The sequence below is a fragment of the Callithrix jacchus genome, chromosome 7, assembly GCF_049354715.1.
Source record: "Callithrix jacchus isolate 240 chromosome 7, calJac240_pri, whole genome shotgun sequence".
Classification (NCBI taxonomy): domain Eukaryota; kingdom Metazoa; phylum Chordata; class Mammalia; order Primates; family Cebidae; genus Callithrix; species Callithrix jacchus.
This window is the reverse complement of record NC_133508.1, coordinates 70,735,454-70,758,729: the sequence shown is the minus strand read 5'-3', so window position 1 is coordinate 70,758,729 and position 23,276 is coordinate 70,735,454. Positions and strand designations below refer to the sequence as shown.

At 46.1% G+C, this 23,276-nt stretch overlaps 1 protein-coding gene across 1 annotated transcript in view; it reads right to left on the bottom strand.

Moving 5' to 3' along the window:
• The window catches only part of C7H1orf94 (chromosome 7 C1orf94 homolog), a 46,914-nt gene that overhangs the window by 20,304 nt on the left and 3,334 nt on the right, over positions 1 to 23,276 (bottom strand). The window contains exons 2-3 of the mRNA XM_035252968.3: positions 5,300 to 5,988; positions 2,149 to 2,409 (exon numbers count right to left, since the gene is read on the bottom strand). Of these exons, the coding sequence (XP_035108859.1) occupies positions 2,149 to 2,409; positions 5,300 to 5,988 (950 nt within the window). The remainder of the gene's footprint in view (positions 1 to 2,148; positions 2,410 to 5,299; positions 5,989 to 23,276) is intronic.

Genomic DNA, 23,276 nt, shown 5'->3' with positions numbered 1-23,276 from the left:
GACCTAATTTGAAAGTTGGTAATTACAAAGACAACAGGTGGATAAATTTACAACAATGGGAAGAAACCAGCGTAAAAAGGCTGAGAATACTGAAAATCAGAATGCCTCTCCCTCTAAAGAGGATTACAGTTCCTCATCAACAAGGGAGCAAGGCTTGATGGAGAACGAGCGCATCCCATTAACAGAATCAGGCTTCAGAAGATGGATAATAAGAAACTTCTGTGAGTTAAAAGAACATGTTGTAGCCCAATGTAAAGAAACTAAGAAGTTTGAAAAAAGTTTTGACGAAATCCTAATGAGAATAGACAGCTTAGAGAGGAATATGAGTGAATTAATGGAACTGAAGAATACAATACGGGAACTCCAAGAAGTATGCACAGGTTTAAACACTCGAATTGTTCAAGCAGAAGAAAGGATATCAGAGGTCGAAGTCCAACTTAATGTAATAAAATGAGAAGACAAGATTAGAGAGAAAAGGATAAAAAGGAATGAGCAAAGTCTCCAAGAAATGTGGGACTATGTGAAAAGACCAAATTTACGTTTGATAGGTGTACCTGAATGTGATGGAGAGAATGAATCCAAGCTGGAAAATACTCTTCAGGATATTATTCAGGAAAATTTTCCTAAACTAGCAAACCAGGACAAAATTCAATCCCAGGTAATACAGAGAACACCACAAAGATATTCCTCAAGAAGAGCAACCCCAAGGCACATAATCGTTAGATTCACCAGGGTTGAAACGAAGGAGAAAATACTAAGGGCAGCCAGAGAGAAAGGTCAGGTTACCCACAAAGGGAAGCCTATCAGACTTACAGCAGATCTCTCAGCAGAAACCCTACAAGCCAGAAGAGAGTGGGGGCCAATATTCAACATCCTTAAAGAACAGAACTTTCAGCCCAGAATTTCATATCCAGCCAAACTAAGCTTCATAACTGAAGGAAAAATAAAATCTTTTATGAACAAGCAAGTACTCAGAGATATTATTACCACCACGCTTGCTTTACAAGAGCTTCTGAAAGAAGCATTACACATAGAAAGAAACAACCAGTATTAGCCTTTCTAAAAAATGCCAAAAAGTAAAGAGCATCAACATAATGAAGAATTTACATCAATGAATGGATAAAACAGCCAGTTAACATCAAATGGCAGTAACCCTAAATTTAAATCAACTAAATCCCCCAATCAAAAGATACAGCCAAAACCCAACGGTATGCTACATACAGACCCATTTCACATGCAAGGATACACAAAGACTCAAAAAAGGGAAGAAGAAAGATTTACCAACCAAATGGAGAGCAAAAATAAATAAATAAATAAATAAAAAGCAGGAGATGCAATTCTCGTATCTGATAAAATGGATTTTAAAGCAACAAAGATATAATGGTAAAAGGATCAATGCAACAATAAGAGCTAATGATCCTAATGCCCAGATACGTAGAGACTTAGACTCAATGAGATAGAAAATTAATAAGGATATCAAGGACTCGAACTCAGATCCGGAACAAGTAAACTTAATAAATATTTATAGAGCTCTCCACTTTAAATACACAAAATATACATTCTTGTCAATACCACATCACACCTACTCATAGGTTTAAATGAAATATTGATTGGCCATTATTAATACCCATTTTTTTTAGAATAAAGCAACATTTCCGTTCTCTCTCCCTCTTTTTCTTCCTCTTTCTTCCTCTCCTTCACTCCTTTTTTATTCTTTCCTTCTCTCAAAAAAAAAAAAAAGAAAAAGAAAGAAAGAAATCAACTGTAGACCTCTAGATCCTGGTCGTCAATGTCTCTCTCATTGCCTGATTTCCTTCCTTCCCTTCTCTCCCCCACTCCCTCCCTTCCTTCCCCCGTCCCTCCCTTCCTCCTTTCCTCCCTTCCTGCCTTCCTCTCTTCCTACAAAAATAAAAATAAATAATAATAATGCTGATATAACCCTTGAAAGCCAACTACATTTCTCTGGCACTGTATTCCCAAGAAGGGATATAGGGAGAAAGTCATTTTTCCCATTTTGTAGTTTTTAAAATTGACAACTATAGAAAGGCAGTGAATTTTCTATAGATGAGACAAACAGAGCCACCTGAAGCCTGTGAGGGTCAATGCAAGCCCCTTCCCTGCAGCCCGTCCCTGGGTAGGTCAGCTCACCTTTCAGCTCCAGTCCATCCACTTCCACTTTGTTTCGAAGTTTCAGCTGCCCGCTGGGGTTCTTGGTGGCCCCAAATAACTCATAGAGTATGTTCTTCTTGACTGGACATGCAGGTTTCTTGGGTGGTAGGGGAAGTGATGCAGTGCCCACTGGGTCACAGCAACCCTCCTCACCACAGGTGTCCTTCTGGCTCTGGGGCCACTGGCTGAGAAATAGGCTCTCTCGACCCTTTGTTGGCTTCTTGGTGCCAGGGCTCCATTCTATAGGAAGAGAGAAACTGAGTTAATGCCTCTAGAAGGCTAAGCACTGAATGCTGGAAGCACCATTTTGTGGATTAAATGATGAATCCTCTGTAATACACACCTGAGGCTTGGGCCACTCTGGGGGACTCTCTTTCAGCCAAATACAATCCCAATCTCTCCCTGAAATCTTCCATGGCTCCTGCCTATTCCGATCCCCCAATCTCATGCATCCATCAATCCATCTCTCCATCCATCCATCTGTTCATTCATCCACTCATCTGTCCATCATCTTTGTCTTTCTTCCTTCTACCCATCTACTTATCCAACCATCCATCAGTCCATCCATCCGTCTATCCCATCTTTATCTTCTTACCTTCCTTGCATCCATCTACCCCTTCATCCTTCCCTCCATCATTCTTTTCTTCCAATTAGCTTTTTCTTTCTACTCCTTCCTTACCCTTCCTCCTTCCTTCCACCCTTCCTTCTCTCCAACCATCCACCAGTGCCAGGAAAGAAGGATGTCTTGGATGCAGTTTCTGCCTTCAGTGAGCACGTGGTTTAGTGAGAGCGACACATATTTCTACAGAACATGTGGTCTGAGCCACGCACTTTGTGGTCTCTCATCCTGGATTCTACTTTTGTTTTATTAATCACAGGTGATTCAGCTCACTTGTCAGTGCCAGGCCTTGACCTGAGTACTGGGGACACAGTTGTGAGTCAGAGTCAGACTGTGCCCAGCAGGAGCTCATAACAAGGAAAAAGAGAGAGACATGCCCAGAAATAGCTCCAGGACAAGGGAGATGAACACCACGAGGTGGCAGAGGGAAGAAATGGGAAAACAGGGTGGCTGAGACTGCTTCTGTCTGAGAAGGTTCCTTCCAGAAGGAAGTAGGGTTTCAGCAAGGTCTTACATCTAGGGGTACTGGGGAGGAAGGCATGGCAGGCATGGATAACTGTGGGCAAAGCCTGAAAGCATCAAAGAGACATTGTGAATCACTGCTTATGGCTGGAGTGTGGAGCAGGGACAAGATTGGTGGCAGACCCAGGTCTCTCTCCAAAGGGACTGAGCATTTATTCTCCCAATGCAGAGGTACTGTTGGGACCGTCACAGATCCTCACTTCTTTTGTACCCAGCAAAAGAAGCTTGTGGGAGTTGAAACTTGGCCACCCACTGGGTAGCTGTGCATTGCGCTGGCCCACAGCAGTCACTAGGATCTCTCTAGGTGCAGCCAGAAAGGACCTGTGTCTCAGGGTTACCTGTTGATAATAAACCTGATCCCACCAGCTTTTGGCCTCCTAGTCCAGTGGCTTGGGGGCTGAGCTTGGGGGCTAAGCCTGCCTTCCTGGCACCATCCCAGAAGAGGAAAGAGCTGCTCTAGCCTGGGCCAATTTAGGAGGAAACAACATTTTTAGCAAACAATCCCTAGAGTCTCTTCCAGGAGTTTCTCTGGTTGCCGAATTCAGCCCCTAGCCAGTGAGCTGAAATAAAAGTACCCACTAATAACCCTTTCCCCAGAGACCTGTGCACCTGCAGATTCCCACTCACATTTACAGGGAGCTTAAACATCTATGAAGCTCCCTCTTCCAAGGTCTGGGCACACAGATATATACACATTCCTATCTGTTGTTCTTTTGACTTAGTGACACATACACAACTACACACATGACAGACACATGCACAAAAGTGTACACAGACATGCTTAGATGCACCACTCCTACATTTTCTCTAACAAATACACTCAAATCTTCACAAATCCTTTTGGCACACTTTGGCCCACACTTTTGTACACACAGACATGCATCAATGGTGGGCAGGGTACGTGGGACAGAAATGCTTCCAATCCAGCAGCCACGTCCAACAGGGGAGTATCCATGGGTCCCTCTGGGAGAAAAGGTAGGAGGAAGTTCTCCCCTCTGGGAAGAGCTCAATTAACTGTCTCCCACAGCCCTTCATCCTAAAGCCCTCTGGCTCCTAGAGCCCTGTCCAGGACCCAGAGTCCAATTTGCTATCCATAGCTCTGATTCCTTGGCCTTCCTGCAATGCTCCAGGACACAGAATATTCTAGACAACGTTGCTCTTATTTTCTCAGGGTGATGAATTTGGACCCTCCTGATACGGGCATCTCTCACTTACCCATCCATCCTCATAGCCCGGAGGGAATTGTTCTTTTGGCTAACAGGAGTATGGTCACTCTCCTAGTGACTGCTGACCCTAGGCAAGGGCCATGGCCATCAGTTGACCTTCTTGGAACCTTATAGTCTGACTGGTTATATCAGAACAACACACAGAATTCTGGGCATAAAGTAGGAGAATCTTGGGAGGTGGCTGGCTTTCCTGGGAAGAATGTGACCTCCTCAATAAAGTAAGTCCCAGGAAACAGATTCTAGAGTCAACAGTCTGCACTGTACCTGGATAATTTATGTATCCACCCCGCTACCCCAGAGAAGGAGGACCAGGCTTCACATCCAGAACAGGTGCCTCCATGAGATAGATGCCAAATAATTCCAGCTACCTATCAAATTTCTCTTCTATACATCTTGGTATCCCCATGCTGCAGTTTTGCCCTGAACCCAGCTAGGGTAAACACTTCCTTCAATGCACTCTGGATACCTGTTTGATTCCAAAATTAAGCCAGTTACTACATGGCTCCTATTTCTCTTCTCAAAGTATGCTGAGATCAGGGCCTCTGGGTTTGCTCACAAAAGCTGTGCTCTGCACAGGGGCACCCAGCAAAAGAAGCCTGTGGGGGTTGAAAACAGCTTGTCTCTCGGGCCTGTGCCCACCAGAGAGGCTGCTTTGTCCTGCTTTGCACAAAGATGCTTTATGTGTATGCTGCAGTCTTGATGGCTTCTTGGGAAGGACCTCCTCCTTGCAGCCCCACTCCATCCCAGTTCTAGCCCCACTCACCCATCAAGTGGTGCCTCTCCACAGCAGGGTCAGCCTCAGGCTTGGAGCAGATCTTGGCAAACACTGGAAGCTGCCTCTTCTGAGCAAAGAGCTCAGGGAGCTTGTCAGAGGGTGCCGGAGGAGGTGGGGGAGGTGGCAGCAGAAATGGGCTCAGCCCCATAGGCTCCCTGAGTCCAGGGCCACTGAACATGTTGTTCTGTAGGAAATCCTTGATGATCCTTGTCTCATCCAGCACCTTCTTGTTGTCAGGGGCCTTGGATGCCTCAGTGGACTTCAGTGGTAACTGGGCCAGAAGCTTGCTGACCTCTGAGTTGGAGGCACCCAGGATGCGGTTCCTGTCATCTGTCCCCTTGCAGCTCTTGACCTTGGTGGCATGCAGAATGTCTGTGACAGCAGACATGGAAGAATCACAGTCCTGTCTGCTGCCATTAATGGATGTGGCCACCTTCTGCTTTGGAAGCTTGTCGCCGACAATGATGGAGGCTCTGGGGCACTCATTACCGTCTGCCACTACAGGAGGGGCAAGAATGCAGGGAGCCAGCTCTCTGATCCCCTCGAGAGAGCTGCCAGGTGCCTCCAGCTCTTCAGAGCTCTCTTTGACCAGGATTGAGTGCTCTTTGGTGAGGCTCAGGAACTCCTGTTCTACCAACAGGGAGATCTCATCTTTGTCACTGCTGAGCTCCAGAGCTCTGCAAAGGGGTCAGAGAGACAGACGGTGTTAGTGCCAGCTCACCAAGGTGTGGCTCTGCAGCAGGACATAGGCCCCAGAAAAGGGAGGTGGATGCATACCATGACAAAAACACACTTTCAGTTAAGAGAACCCAGTGGACACACAGTGGACCCCCACAGGGCTCTGCACCACACCGGAGGGATGTAGCACTGACAGCATGGTTTTGAAAATGGGGAAACCTGGGTCCTCTCCCAACAACCTTGCTGAGTGAGCTAGGGCAAGTCACAGTCTCACTGAACCTTAATTCTAGTCCATCCCTCCTGTTCTTCATGCTCAGGACCTGAAGCAATGAAAGACCAGAGAAGAGGTTCACTGGGGAATTTTGCCCAGCACCAAAGGGGTCAGGAGCCAGCCATCAGCTCTAAGTGTGAAGTCCAGGGTGCTGGGACTGAGCCCTGAGAAGCCCCCAGGAGCATAGTGCAGCCCCCATTACTTCACTGCAGAATGGTGGAGAGGACAGCCTGAGCTTACACCCTGACCCAGTCACTTCCCATCTGTGTGAACTTGGGCAGGTTGTTCAGCATCTTGGTATTCTGTCTCCTTCTCTTGTTACTAGGAGAATCACAGAGGTGCAAAGCACTTTGGATGGCATAGAGTAAGGGTGATTCAAAGGTCAGCTCTCATGTCTACACCACCATCAGCCTTGGTTGGTTCCTGCCTCTGGGTCCCCTACAGTAGCCTCTTGGATACCCGTGTCCACTCTGGCATGGCCTCTGACCCAGCCTCTGCACTGGGCCTCACTTCATGGGCAGCACCAGCAGTTGGGTGGTCCTTACACTGATTCACTGGGGTCTCCCTGTACCTAAATACTGGCCTCAACATGCACCTTGGACCCTGGGTCCTCCACTGCACCCTTGCTTGTCAGCACCTGCCTGAAAGCACCTAATGGTCCCCTGGCTTCTAGGCTCCTGGTTGCAACTTCTCTCCAGGTTTGGAGAGGATGGCAATCCTATTGGCCTGGCTGGTGTCCCTGCCCACCTCACCAGCATCTTTGGCCAGTAGGCACCTTCCTACTTAGTGCTCCTAGGAGGACCAGGGCCAGCAGCCTAGAACAGTCTGCTATCCCCTCTCAATGCGCTCCTATGAGAGGTGGGTGAGGCGGCCCACAGAAAGCACTCTGGAAACTGCTCAGCCCACTATCATGGGAGCACTGAGGGAGAAGATGATGAAGAAGACCCAAGGGAAAAAATCCAGGAGCCCCATAGGGGAGCTCAGCTGCTGCAGTTTACCCTTTGCAGTCTGGAGGCCCAGCACACATTCCAGCTCTGATCACCCTCTCAGAGGGCATAATGAGACTCCAAGGGGGTGACCACGGAATGCTTCCAGCAGGGTCTATGCCTTCCTGGTAATGCTCATGTGTACAATCGTGCGTGCGCGCTCACACACACATGAACAGAAACAGGCAGGCACACAACTCACATGTCACACCATACACAGACCCAGGGGAATAGTCACTGCATTTAACAGTCAATCAGAATGGACACAGTCTACAGTCCTAGTGACTTCCTGCTGTGCCAGACAGGAAACCTTTAGTCCCCGGGTACTGATGAGCCCTGAGGCAAAGACTTGGTGCCCCCAGGGTGCTTGGGTAGCTTGGGGAAGAACTAAGTACTAAAGACATGGGAATGTACCAATAGTCCAGCAGCCAAGACAGAGTATTTTGTGAACATTAGCCCCACATGGAACCTCACTGTGCTTGGAGGCAGAGAGTAATGCCTGCAAAAAGCAGACTCCAGCCAAATAGACCTGGGTTTGAATCCAGGCACCACTGCTCTTCTTATGTCAGACCCTGGAACCCCAGGGTCCTCCCCTGTAAAATGGGTGTGACACATAATATCACCGCCTCATGGGATGGTTGAGAGCATTGGGTGAGGTCACTGGTATGTGAGCTCAGCACAGTGCCCCGTGCACAGAGCACATTCAGTCAATGTCAGCTGTGAGCATTAGCCAGTGTGGGCTGGTCCTGGCCAGCTCCTGGAGGGCCATTGGATCTGTGTGTGCAGCAAGGTCACTTTCTATTATTTTCTCATTCCCTCCACTCTCTCTTTTGTCCCCTTTCCCTGGCTTGTCACCTCTTCCCTTCCTTTGCCTCCTTCCCATGTCTAGACTTAGGCCTATAAATAGGCCTCACTTTTCTGGCTGTGTCCCTGGAGAACAATCAGAATAAAGGGGCTGCCAATCCACGGTCTCAAGTTTTAGATCCCCCTCCTCTTCTTCCTCTTCACCATCCACCTCAAAAGGAACAGGTGAGTCTCAAGTCACAGGAATCAGACATTTGAAGGACTAGGTTTTGCCTCCCCTCCCCAAACACTTTGCAAAGCAAGTCATACACCAGTTGCTTCACTGAATTAGAAAGACACAGTACAATTATGTTAATTTTTTTAAATTGTGATAATGGTATTGTGGTTATACTTAACAACAACAGAGAGTCCTTATCTCTTAGAGATACATGCTATTTACAGAGAAAATGATGCCTGGGACTGCCTTTAAAATTAATCCAGCAGGAGGAGGGAAAGAAGAGAGAGGAATTAATAGATGAAACAAGATTGGCCATGTGTTGATCATTGCTAAAGCCAGGTAATGGTTACATGGGGTCATCACACACTGATGATTCTATTTGTCTGTGTTTGCTTTCTGGTTAATTTTTACAAATATTACACACACATGGTCAAGAGTAGCTTCTAGAAGCCCCATAGGGCCCTGAGATCCCTGTACCAAAAAACACCCCACAATGGTCCCTTCTTAGCACTTGGGAGGTCACTCCTGCCCTCCCCAGCCTGAAGCCAGGCTGGCAGAGGAACTAGTAGGGGCTGAGTGTGAATCCCTGCTCTGCCTCTCAAGAGCTGCCTTCTACACCTTATATTCCTCATCTGTCAAGGTTAGACTGTGAGTATTCTATAAGTTGTGCAAAACAGTTAGCACAAGCTAGGTATGTAGTGGGCCCTCGAGAAATGCTCATAGCATAATTATTATAATGTAATTATCAATGTTTAGATCTTAGTTATGATACACCCATATATGCCTCTGCACAAATTCTCCTCACAGGCATCTAGAGCAATGAAAAAAGCATCTGCCCCATTGATTCCCACACTGCAGCCTTTGTGGTGTTTAAGGAAACATTCATGTCCCCCACCCCTCATCTGCAACTGCCTCCTTCTCTCCAGTCTGAACTCACAGTGGCTTTTAGGGGATATGGCTTTCAGACCTGACCCCTTCAGGCCATTCTCCTCTGGACATACTTCAGGAACCAATGGGGCTCTGGGAAAGCTGGCAACGGTGTGCCAAAAATATAGGGGCCTGCCCCAGGTATGAGCCCTGCTACATGGCCTTGAAAGGTTACCACAGGATATCCATCTTTCTCATGCCAGCCTCTACAAATTCATATTTCCCTCGCATATGTCTTGAGCCTACTACAGGCCAGAGAGGCATCCACATATGTGTTCATATTTAATCCTCCCCATATGCCTGGGAAGCAGCCAGGATCATCCCCACTTTACAGATGGGAAGAATGACCTTGAAAGGCTAAGGATCTTGTCACTCAGAGGGAAGAAGCTTGTGTAGGGAGTTGGCTGCAACCAGCTCCCTCCACTAATTCCTCCCCACCTCCAGCCTGGGCTTCCTTTCAGGAGATCTTTATCCAGCAAGTTCTCCCTGATCCCTGGCCGGGCTTTGTTCCCCAATCTGAATGCAATCAGGAATATTGTTGGTTTCATCCCATCACTCCAGCCTGTGGAGAATCATCACAGTGAATCTTGAGCCTGTCATCTGTGGCATTAGCTGTCCCTGACAGCTCCATGTCAGCTGCATGTCTGATGAGCACATCTTCTGAGTCTTCTGCCAATTTACAAATAGAAATGTTGAACAGGAGAGAGTCTGGGGCAGAGCCTCAGAGACACTACCAGAGACTCTCCTCCCAGCCTGACAGTAATCCTGGATCAACACTTTGGGGGAATAAATCAACCCCACACTGTCATCCCATCTCCATTCCCTCCCAAGAGCTTTTATCAAACACTTTGCTGCAATCGGGATTTGCCTCACAGTTACAAGTCTCTGATTCAGGGTCTCCTCCCACCACACCCCTCCACTTCAAGAAAACAAAATCTGTTTGTTCTTATTTATTCTAGAAAACTGCATGCCTGCAGAGCTGGGACATTCTCAGAACTCATATCAAACCATTCTCCTGCTGAAACTCCTCCTGTGGATTCTCATTATGCACAGAATAAAATCCAAACTCCTTTATGATGCCCAGAGCACTATACATATTGGCCCCATTTCCTCCCTCTTCCAGCCATGTTGTCCTTTTATCTACTTGAAATGCTGAGTTCATTCCGGCCCCAAGGCCTTTGCACTTCCTATGGAATGCTTCTCCTTGCAATCTCACCTCCTCATCGTTCAGGTCTCAGTTCCAGGGTCACAGTCGGAAAGTAGCCTTTCCTGCCTGTTATTTAAAAGTGTCCTTCCCCCACCTTACTCCATCAATCTGTTTATTTTCTTCACAGTATTGATTACCATCAGCTATTTTAATAGTATCGTTTTTGTGCCTTTACTCCTCACAAGGGAAGGGACTTTATCTCCTTCGCCACAGAGGCTTCCAAACCTAGAACAGTGTTTGGCACATAATTCCAGCTCAGTCGGGATTTGTTGAATAAATGACTGAAAAAGTTCACTTGCCTTTACCCATGTCAAGGCCTCTAAGAGCTGGTTGCAACCTGTCTGGCTTTGGATCCATTTTCTGGCCTTCCATCTCACATCCCATCTCTGGTCTGGCATCCCTGTGAGCCGATCAGATGGCACTGACCATCCTGCTTGACCTGGTCATAAGAGCTCCCAAACTCTGTAAGGCGGTCCCATGGCAGACCCCACACAGAACTCGCATTAACTTTGAGGAACCACCTTAGAGCTCACAGAAAAATTTTGTGGCCACCCCACCACTTTGCTGGGTTTAAGGTTAGGCCTGCTCACCCCCATTTCCTGCAATCTACCTTTTCTCCCCCTAAGTTTTGCCAGTCCTGGCACCTCTCCCGTGCTGTTTGCTTTCTCTTTTGGGTTGGTAAAAACTACCAGATCTATCACAGACTATCACAATGAATCACTCAGGGAGGTTAACCCAGCCCCTGGGCTACTGACAAAGGAAGCAAGTCAGAATCAGTTCTGCAGCTCCAGCCCCACACAGTGCCACCTCTGCTTTGACCAGCTCCAGAAATGATAGTTATCTGATGGTAGCTCCATACTCAGATGCTGTGCATTATTTCTGCATTTGCGGTGCAGAGTCATACAAAAATAAAGGCTATTGACTGGTTGGCACCCCTTCCCAGAATAATGACTAAGCAAGCATGCTGTTAGCTCCTCAACAGCAGTTCTGTGTACATGATAACACAGAGCAAAGATGAAAACTGCTATTCATCTGAGCCAAACAGCAAAATGCAAGCAGAAAATTGTTAGTGCTGGAGGAGGAACCAAAACAAATATTTTCTTCTAGCTATGAGATTTTAGACCAATGACAAACACAGTACCCAAGGCAACCTGGCTGATTAGAGTAAAGTGGAGGGCTCTGGAGTTGGGCACAGACATGGGCTTGTACTGTGGTCCATCTGCAGACTGACCTTGTGGCTTTGGGTAGTTTCTGCTATTAGATGTCTATGTGAGTGGAGCAGCACAGCAGACTAGTTAAGAGGTCAGTCCCTGAAGGGAGGTAGAAACTAGATTCAAATCCCCACTGTTTAATGGGGCTGGCAGCTGTCCTAAAGGAAGCTACCTAATGTGTCAAAACCTCAGGTCCTATTTCACAAAATAATAAGAAAGGTTAAATATTTATTTAGTGCTAACTAATAAGCCAGGCATTGTGCTAAACACTTTACATGCAAAACTCTTATTTTAATCCCTCCAAGAGCCCCAGTGGGGTAGTGTGGTAGACTAATTATAGTATTGGCCCCCATTTTATTTACATCTTCCTGTATCCATACTCTTTGGTAATTCCCTCTCATCTTCATTTGTAAAACGTGGAGGCTTGAAAAGGGTTTGGGAATTAGGGCTTAGTTTTTTATTTCTCTTGGGACTTGCAATCTCCATGTGAACAAGCCCAGGATAATAGGTCACACAGAGGAAAACTCCAAGTTGCATCAGCCAACTCAGACCTAGGTAAGTGCAGATGCATGGGTGATCATGAGCCAAGTTCAGCCAAGCCCAGCCCTGCTGAACCAAACCCAAATTGCCAAACTAAAGAAATTGTAGCTAAATAAGTCAGTTTTCAGCCATGAAGCTTTGGGGTGATTTGTTATATATCAAAAGCGTCTTGTCACAGATAGTTACAGTCATCCCAGTTTTCAAAATGAAGAAGCCAAGGAACAGAGAAGCTAAGTAATTTTCCTATGGTCACAGACTTACTAAGGGACACAACTGTGATCTCAGGCAGTCTTGCTCCGATGCCTCTTTCTTAACTACTACCTATGTTGCTCTGAAAACCAATGGTGAAATGCTGTGTGTGAGAATAGTAGTGATAGGTACCTAAGTTAGGAGAGCAGACAAGGCTTCTTTGCACATTTGTCTTTTAAGCTGGGGTCTAAAGGAGAATAAGGACTAAGCCAGGTAATGAATGCAAGGAAGAGCTTGCCAGACGCAGGGAACAGCATGTGCAAAGACCATGAGGCAGGAAAGAGCTGGTGCATCATTTGGGAATAATGTTCAAGTGGGTGGGGCAAATAAATGGAGGTGGAGGGGAGAAGTTAGAGGTAAAAGCAGGAGTCAGAATCTGCCAGGCTTTGGAAGTGATGCTAAGGAAAGGCACAGGGAAACCACTGGAGAGATTTAGGCAGGGAGGTTTCAGGCTCTGGTTTCCAAGGGTGAGGGTTATTTCTCCAGGACAATCTGGAGGAGAGACAGGAGGAGACTGGGGCCTGAACTAGTATTTATGAGGAGTTTGCTAGGTGCTGGTTTTGCAGATGGCACTTGTCCCTACCACAACCATGAGGGATACAGAGCATCTTCCTTCCCAATAGAGAAAGAGGAAATTGAGGCTCAGGAAGGTTAAAAGATGTATTCAAGTTGACCCTAGAGAATAAGTATTGGGGTGGGATTGGGCCCCAGACCCACGTGACTCCCAAATCTCCCCCTCTTATCCCCTGCCCTCCACTTCCCCTAACAGTGGAAGAAGGAGAAAGAGCAAGAGCTTTGCAGTCAGGAGAACTGGATTCAAAGCCCAGCTCTGTCCTTTCTGAAGGTTGACCTTCTACAGTTCACTTGCCTTCTCTGAGCCTCAGTTTCAGGGAGGGCCAGAGGCCAGGAGCCAGCCAAGAGCCAGGAGGATGAGGCAGCAGAACTCAGTGGACAGGCAGGTGTCCAGCATGGGGACTTGTAGGAGCTGTGGCAGTGAGGGAAAGGGAGGGCACCAAAGGCTCCAAGCTAGGAGAGGCCCCTTATCATGTAAGCAGTGACTCTGGTGTCCAGCCTAGTATCTTCCCCAGTGGACCCCCACCCTGGCTCAGGCCAAGGCCAGTGAGCATTTCTGAGTCTACCTGTCTGCATAGGGATCAGAGGCCCATGTTCTCTGATCAGAGATCTATTTCTCTGGTACATGTCACAGCACCCAGTGTGGCCCCTGCCCAGTGTGGAGGCAAGGGAGGCGGTCACCTCTGCCAAGCTGCCTGTGTCTTCCTCCATCTTCCTTCTCCTCCAGATTCAGGATTCACTGAATTGCCCAGGTACCCTATCCCCACATACACACCATAGCCACACCCACACACACATGCATGCACACACACACTCCACATACATCCATGCACCACACACCCACAGTCATACACATACACTATGAATACATACATTCACAGATGCACACACATACTGCAGCTACGCACACATATCACAGCCATGCACACAGACACACCATAACCATGCACACAGATATACCACAGACATGTACATACACCCATGCACACACACACATACACATGCACACAGAAACAGCCAGGCACACACATCCTGCACACATGCACATACTCATACACATATACACATTCATGCATACACCTGCACACCTATGTACATACCCATGTACACATACACACCACACCCATGCGCATACACACACACACACACACACACATACACACATGCACATACACACCACCATGGCCTTCCTGCTTGGAAAACCAACAGGTAGGAAAGGAAACAGGGAAGGAAGGTGGATTCTACCTCTCTCACTATGTGGGGGGCTTAGGCTGACTTCTGTGTTTTCTTGTTTATTTTTTGAGACAGAGTTTCGCTCTTGCTGCCTATGCTGGAGTGCAATGGTGTGATCTTGGCTCACCGCAACCTCCATTTCCAGAGTTCAAGCAATTCTCCTGCCTCAGCCTCCTGAGTAGCTGGAATTACAGGTGTCTGCTACCACGCCCAGCTAACTTTTGTATTTTTAGTAGAGATGGGGTTTCACCATGTTGGCCAGTCTGGTCTTGAACTCCTCACCTCAGGTGATCCACCTGCCTCACCCTCCCAAAGTGCTAGGATTACAGGCTTGAGCCACCACACCTGGCCGGCTGACTTCTTTCAGCTGAGGGGTAAGGGACAATTGAGAGAAGCCGCAGATTCATTCAGTTGCTGTCCCAGGGCCTGTGCACCTGTGTCCCAAAAGTACCTGGAAACCCCTTAAGCTCTGTCTCCTGGGACTTTCCTGATAGGAGGCAGAGGGCTGAGCTGAGGTCAAGGGAAAGCTCTGGCCTCCCCACCCCCAGCCCTCCTCCACCCTCCAGGCCGCAGTGAGGATTAAGTGAGATGATGAATGTGAAAGCACTCGGTAAATTGTAAAGAGCACTATGCAAATGTTAGCAGCTCTGACTGAGACAGTGTGGTGTGGGAGAGCCAAGCCTGGCTGCAGGCTTTGGAGTCCCACTGCCCCAGATTCACAGCCAGGAGCCTGGTTTACTAAAGGTGTAAAATTGGGGAAGTCATGGAGACCTCAGTCTCTTCATCTGCAAAGTGGGGATGCTGATATTCACCCAGAGTTAAAGGAGGCAACACTGTGAAATCTCTCAGCTCCCTGAATGCCAAGCCTGGACTTTATGTTCATCTAATTTCTTACCAAAGGTCTTCACACATAGTAGATTCAAATTTTTAAAAAATGTCCCTGACATACACTTAAAACTCGATAAAGGTCAGTCTCCTTTCTTCCACACTTTTCTTTGAAACGCATCCTTTTCAAAGATGTGCCGAACAATTCTCTTTTAAGCCTAAGGTTTCATCTTTGACCCTTCTCCAAAGTATCAGAGAACCTTTCATACACATGCATACATCACCTGCAGTGCTTGTTTCAAATACAGATTCTTGAGCACCCTTGGAGAAATAGCAATCCAACTGATCTAGAATGGAGGCCAGGTACCTGCACTTTGAGCAGCTATTCTTTCTACACTCGTGGCATCCCTGTTTTCCCCCAGTCTCACATCCCACCTCTCCACCCTGGTTTTAATGCAATGGTGCACTTGCAGACACCCAGCCGGTGAAAATTTCCCTCTAGATGCTTTGCAACAATGTCCTGCCTGTTCGGGCATATTGTCAAGTGGAAGTGAGATATCCTGCTCCCCACAATGTCCTCCACCTGATTCTCTTTCTAGGGAACAGGTGAGCTGAGCAAGGACTAGAAGTGTTGGGCGGTGGGTGGTGGGATTCAGTGAGCTGGTGAATGAGACAGGAAATACCAGGGAATAAATACAGCAATAAAGGAGCTTCAGCGGGGAGCTACAGAGTGATTCTTATTGTTCAAATTATCTTTAAAACTTTTCATTTGAATCTGTTTAATAAGGGAAGGCTTACCCTAAGGAAGAAGTTTTTTTTTTTTTTAATGTGACTTGGGAGCTGAATTGGAAATAACATTGCAACAAAGATATTAAAAAGGGGATTAAACCAAACCACTGGTGGCCCATCTCTGCAGGCTCCCACAACCTGCAACACAGCTCCCGAAACCATAAGATTAAATTACAAAGGGGGACACGGGAAGTGGGACGTTAATCATGATTCATCTTTCTTCACCATTCATGGCTCCCGGTGCTAAGCAGACGTGGAAGCGCTATTCGGAAGGCCTGTGTTTCCGGGTAGAACTCAAGCCTTGAAGCCACATCAAACTCTTATCCCTGCTCTGCTACTTCCTCTAAGCTGGATGTCCCTGAGCAAATTGCTTAACCTCTCTGAGTCTCACCTTTCTCATCTACAAAATGAGAGTAACATTGACCATTTACTGGGAAGGGTTGCTAAGAAAGTGAAATAAAGCAGAAGATTAAAATACAGAGCCTGGCACATATAAAGTGCTCAAGAAAATGTTAGTTCCCTTTTCTGCAGCCTAAGACAGAAGGAGAAAAAGAAACTGCGATGTCTTAAGTTATTGATATTCTGTGCTTCCTCTGATGACCATGACCTTGTCTTGGATCCTGGCTACCTCTGGGTGGTGGTAGTTTTATGGCTTATTCACCATTCACTTTCTCATTCATTCATACCTACTGCATAGCTGCCAAGTGCCAGGAACTTGGCTGGGCACTGGGGAGACAAAGATGAGTAAGACATAGACCTTGCCCTTAAGCAGCCCATAGTCCAGTAGCAGAAGAGGAATTGTTGCCACAAGGCAGCACACAATATGTGCCAGATGCCCACCACCTCATCAGAATCCCACACTGGAACAGTGCTGATAGCTCTGATTAAGGGGCTGTGTCCTTCCCTCTGGCCAATGGTCAAGAAGAGAGCTCCTTTTAAACGAACTCTTCCATTCCATAATCCTCAAAAGATCCATCCCATGTGGTTCCCAGAGCAAGGGAAGCGTTTGTCTCTTATTATGACTCCTTTTGCTTCCTCCCAGAAGACAACATGAGTTGTGAAAACCAACTGCTATGATCTCCCGTTTTGCCCTGGCTGCCAAGAATCTCAAACCAGATGCTGTCATCAGCTGAGTAGTTTCCCTTCAGCTTAAGTTTCCTGGTGTATATGTCTCCTTGTCCCATGTCAATCATGTCCTGTCATTTTATCCATGATAATGACAATGATGACAGTGAAACAGTGATGATGATGAGGAACATGAATCTTTCTCTTATTCACAGTGCTGTGTGAGCTTTATGTATATCATTTCATTTGTTTTCATAGCAATCCCTTAAAAGAGTCTCTCTGACTTTTCCCATTTTTTCAGATGAGGAAAACAGGGCACAGAAAGTTGGGGGAATTCGGTTACAGCTAGAAATTGTGCTGGAACTCTAATTCACCTGTCTCCTTATTTTTATTTTTATTTTTTTGTTGTTGTTATCTGGGCCACCTTAAGACACTTAGGAAAGAGGTGGAATATAGTTGTTTATTTAATTAAAAACAGGAACGTGGAAAGAAGAGAAGGAATGTTAAATGATGTGAACAACAAATAATTCAGAGGACAACACACTTATTCTAGGTCCTTAAGGATGGATAAGATTTAGATAGATAGAGATATGAGAGAAGGGCATTCCTGGTAGTGGAATAACATGAGCAAAGGCAAGGTGATGTGCACCTGCTGGTAGCTCCTGTTGGTTTATAGAGCATGTGCAGGAGACCAGCAGATGTGCATCTAGAGATGGAGGCAGGGCTATTATGGAGACCTCCAAAGACTCGGCCAAGGGGTCAGAGGACATGCGGAGCCATGAAAGATGTCTGAGCAGTGCTGTTGACCTGCTCCGTAAGATGAAATTGGCAAAGCGTGGAGGGCATCCTGGGGGGAAAGGTACCAAATGCGGTGAGAAGAGATGTGATGAGGGTTGCAGAGGAGAGACGAGCAGGGAGGCAAGGTGTCAAAGACCATCATGGAGGTGGATGGCTAGGACACATGTGGCAGGCTGGAGGAAGAAAGGACCAGTGTCTGCCAGCACTGTTTCATTTACTAGTTCACTTGACAAACAAGAACAGGGGTGCTGAGACCCAGCGTGGGAAGCTCAAGAGAGGGAAAGGCTGGGTGCAGTGACCCATGCCCGTAATCCCAGCACTTTGGGAAGTCAAGGCTTGTGGATCATCTGAGCTCAGGAGTCCAAGACAAGCCTGACCAATAGGGTGAAACCCCATCCTACTAAAAATACAAAATTAGCCAGGCATGATGGTGCATGCCTGTAATCTCAGCTACTTGGGAGGCTGAGATAGGTGAGCTGCTTGAATCTCAGAGGCGGAGGTTTTGCCACTGCACTCCAGCCTGAGTGACAGAGAGAGATTCCATATAAAAAAAAAAAAAAAGGAAAGAAAAAGAGGGAGATACTTGCTTAAAGGTTCGGTTTCAGAGAAAAAGATTCCAACTTGTGGCCCACAGGGTCTCTGAAATCATTCCCAAACACTGAGTGATGTGAGGATGTGTTTCAGGCAAAAGGCTGCACAGAAGCTTTCTTCAGATTTTCAAAGAGGTGTTGATCCCTTCGATAGGAGGAACCACTAGCTGAGATTAGACTCCAAAGATCTTTACAGCTGGCTTCTGGTCTAAGACATCAACCTGAGTTTCCATTTCTGAGTCTTGTCTTTATCACTTCCATCACCAGGTTTCAAGATTTTAAAGAATAATGCTAACAAAAGAGGCTATGTATTCCAAACAACTTTTCCAGAGAAGTTGGGTTCATCCAATTGTTTAAATAACAGGAGCACAAAGGATTGTTTGTTGGGGGAGCCATTCAAGCAAGGAAGCCCAGTCGGTTCCCAAATATCACTCGTTCACCAGTGTGGAGAACTGGCCAATGGAAGCCAACAGTGAAAGTTTACCAAAATAAGTGCAAAAAAGCTTTCTTCCTTCTTGCAACAAATAGCCCCAGAAAGCTGCCAATCAATAAATCACTTCTGTTTTTTGTTTTTGTTTTTTTCAAATGCTTTAACAGATTTCTTTTATTTCAGGAGATTTATCTCCGTATTTGAGTCTGGCTTGGAATAATGCCCGCCAAAGCCTTTCCACTTTGCAGACCAGGTTTGTTATGATAGGTAAGTGGGAAAGTCTTGGGTGCTGACAGAGGGTCTGGAAGATCCAGGGAAGCCAACCACACCCAGCAAGCTCCAGCCACCTTCCCCTGGTCACTAACACATGCTACACTTCCTATGGAACTTCTCATCTTTCCCTGCACCTGCTGGGCTCTTTCTGTAGGCTGTTCTTTCTCTCTTCTCAAGACCTAGGTAAGGGACACAACTATGGAAACCTTTGCAGTTAGTAATCATGACATCCCTGCTCCCTGATAACGGTACCCGCATCTTTCATCACACAGTGCATGGATCTCATCTGTTGCTGCTTCAGCTTGCTTCCCTCAGCCTTGTTCAGGAAGCCTTCCCTAAGTACAAAGTCCAGTCCAGGGATCAAGTACAAAGTCCAGTCGAATGTCCTCTCAGTGTGCTTCCATGGCACTGGCACTTCAGCCTCAGAACACTTATTATAGTGTGTTGTGATCTGCCTTTTGCAAGAAGTTGCAGGTTCATAAAGGAGGTCAGAGACTGTCCCCAGCTTTTGCACCATTGTATTTTTTTCAGACATTTCAATAATAGGTACACACTATTTTTTTTCTTGAGACAGAGTTTTGCTCTTGTTACCCAGGCTGGGTTGCAATGGCGCAATCTTGACTCACTGCAACATCTGCCTCCCGGGTTCAATCGATTCTCCTGCCTCAACCTCCAGAGTAGCTGAGATTACAGGCACCTGCATCCACACCCAGCGAATTTTTGTGTTTTTAGTAAAGATGGGGTTTCACCATGTTGGCCAGGCTGGTCTCGAACTCCTGACCTCATGTGATCCACCTGCCTAGGCCTCCCAAAGTACTAGGATTACAGGCGTGAGCCACTGCGCCTGGCAATATTTGTTGAATATCATTGTTGTCAGATGTATCTGTGTTCATCCCACTCACTAGACTGGGAGCTCTTTGAGGTAAGGGCTTCTGTTCCACTTATCTCTGTATCCCTGGGACCCAGCATAGGGCCTGGGACTGAGAAGGCAGTCGTGTTTGTTGAATGAATTCATGAATGAAGAAATGAACAAATGTCATTCTGTAGTTAGGCAATGGAGTCAACAGCAAATCCAAAGCCCTCATTCTGGAGCTTTGAAGTTTTAGAGATTAGGGGAATGAATGAATAAGTAATCCTTGAATAAGTGGCTACTCACAATTCTCTAAGCCTAAACTTAAGACTAATTAAAAGATAACTAAACAAGATTTTAGAGTTAAATCAGCACTAGACAGAACTATTGATTTCTCCCCCAAAAATCATTGCTCCCTATTTCTTCCTCAACTTTGTAAATGGCACCACTGTCCAATCAGGGGCTCAAGCTTGGAATACATAGCCTCTTTTATTATTATTTTAAAAGCTTGAAACTTGGTGGTGGGAGTGGTAAAGGCAAGACTCAGACATGGAACTCAGGCTGAGGTCTTAGACTAGAAGGCAGCTCTGGAGATCTCTGGAGTCTAATGCTATTTACTAGTGTTTTCTCCTCTTGGAGGGGTCAACACCTCTTTGAAAATCTGAGGAAAGCTTCTGTACACCCTTTTGCCTGAAAGACATCCTCATGGCTCTCAGCATTTGGGGAATGATTTCAGAGACCTCATGGGCCACAGGTTGGAATCCTTTGCTCTGAGACCCTACATTTCACCAGCCTTGAATTTCTGAGTGTTGGGTCTCAACACCCCCGTCATATTGATAACTGATACACGCCCTCATTCTTGTTTGTCAAGTAAACTAGTGCATGAAACAGAGCATGAGCCTCAGGGTTTCTGTTTGTGTGGCCAAATCATCAGCAGGTCCATTGGCTCCTCTTAAAACACACATTGAATCCTCCACTTTTTCCATCCCTGCTCTAGTCACTCTGACCCAGCCACTGCCACCATTCAGTCCCCCTGGACTCTGACAGTATCTTCCCAGAGGCCTCCCACTTCCTCTCCCACATACCTACAAACCATCTCCATACAGAAGCTGGACAGAGAGATTCAAACATTAGTGAATCTGTTCGTGTTACGCCCCTTCCTAAAAACCTGCAAAAGTGTTCCATAACATGTGGAATAAAATCTGAACTCCCCTCCAGGTCATCTGAGGCCTTGCCTGCCTGTCTCTGACATACCTGTACCATGACCATGTCCCATCCCTCCTTATTCTCCAGTTTCACTGTCCCTCTCAAAGCTCACTCCCACCTCACAGTCTTTGCATTTGCTCTTCCTTTTGTTTTTGTTTTGTGACAGGGTCTCACTCTGTCACTCAGGCTGGAATACAGTAGCGCAATTCTGGCTCATTGCAGCCTCAACCTCCCTGGGCTCAAGTGTTCCTCCTGCCTCAGCCTCCTGAGTAGCTAGAACTGCAGGTGTGTGCCACCATGCCCAGTTAATTTTTGTATTTTTTGTAGAGATGAGGTCTAGCCACATTGCCCAGGCTGGTCTCGAACTCCTGGGCTCAAGCGTTCCGCCCACCTCAGCCTCCCAAAGTGCTGGGATTGCAGCCTCCCTATCACTTCACTCTGCTCTCTGGCTTTTCACTGTGTATGATCATTCAGAGCATAAGACTCCCAAATATTTTGCCTATTCAAAGATGCCTCAGATTCTAAGAGAGGACACCCAACATCATTGCCTCAGGGCCAAGGTGATCTTTCATCATCACACTTGTCACCGAAATTATCTTGTTTATTTTTATGTGTTTCTTATGGGTCTGCTCCAACTGGAAAACTATCATTTGCACATTCCGAAGTTATCACAGTTTTTGAGTTTACTAGCTTCTTTTCTCTCCTGTACTAGAATGTGAGCTCTAGGAAGGCAGGAATTAATGGGGTTTACAGCTCCATTCCCCTAGTTTTTTACATGGTTCTAGCATATAGATGTTTAATAAATATATTTTGAATAAATAACTGAATGAATGAATGAATAAATTCAAAATGTGTTCACAGAGTGAAAGTCGGCTTGGGGAGAAAAGTGAATGTGATATTGGCTGTCATTAACAGGAACCAGGATGTAGACAGGGAGGATCAAATTACACGGATTGGATCACCCCTGGTTTACTGGACTTCGTTTTCAAAGTTACACTGCCAGAAGGACCATCAGTGTGGACAGAAAACTAACTAAGTTGGCACATGGGGAGAAACTTAGAAAACCAGAGGTGTTTAGCTTATAGAGACAGAAGCATTCTGGGAGGAATGTCGTTGCTGTCTTGCTGTCTTTCACTATCTAAAGGCCTATTGAGAGAAAAAGGAGATAGATTTGGCTTGGAGTACTGAGGGCAGAATCCAGATCAATGGGAATTAGTTTGATAGAGACGTGTTTCAGTGATAGAAAGTGAATGGTATCTTGAGGGGGTTCATAGCAAGGGAAGGGGCAGCAAAGGGAAGTGGTAAGCTCCCCATCTGAGAAACTGTCCAAATGGTCCAAGTGCACTACTTGGCAGGGACAAGCAGCAGAAGATGGCCTCAAAAATCTCTCAAATTTGAAATGTCTGGGTTCCTATGACATATAGGTACAGAGTCAAGAAAAACAAATTCTGGCCAAAAAGAGTTCTAGAATGCACTTACCTATCTACCCCAATACAAGAAAATACCACCCAAACCGGTCTACAAATCAAGCAGTGGAAAGACTAGTTGAGAGGTGTCTTGTGCACCTGAAGGTATTCTAGAAACAATAAGAACAGCTCCCTGGCTTTTCATTCTGTGTGTGATCATTCAGAATATGGGACTTCCAAATACTTTGCCTATTCAAAGATGCATCAGATTCTAAGAGAAGACAACTGACATCATTGCCTCAGGGCCAAGGTGATCCTGGGTTTCATTTCTGAAGCTCTACCACTTCCTAACTGTAGGATCTTGGGCAGAGAAATTAACCCCTCCAAAGCTCAGTCACGTTCTCTGTACAAAGAATTTCACTTATAAATGGAGGGGGTGGGGGTAGCACTTGCAACCAGAATGGCACAATGTGATAATTATTGAAACTCAGTGATAAACATATAGGTATTTACCATACTATTCTATGTGTTTGAAAATTTGCATAATAAAAAGTAAAAAGAGGTGGGAAGTTTAAAAGACTACCTACTTCATGCAATAATTCTAGAGCTTAAAGAAGTGATCATACCTGAATTGCAGGGAATTTTTACCTATCTGAATTATTGCCATAAACGTTTAAATATCACATTTAATCATTCCAACAACCCTACAAAATGCATAGTATTAATGTCTACCTGGCAGACGAGGAAACAAAAGTTCAGATAAATTAAACAGTAACAAATTCTTCAAATGGCATGGGGCTGAAATGAATCTGAAACCAGAGTTATCTGACTCCACTA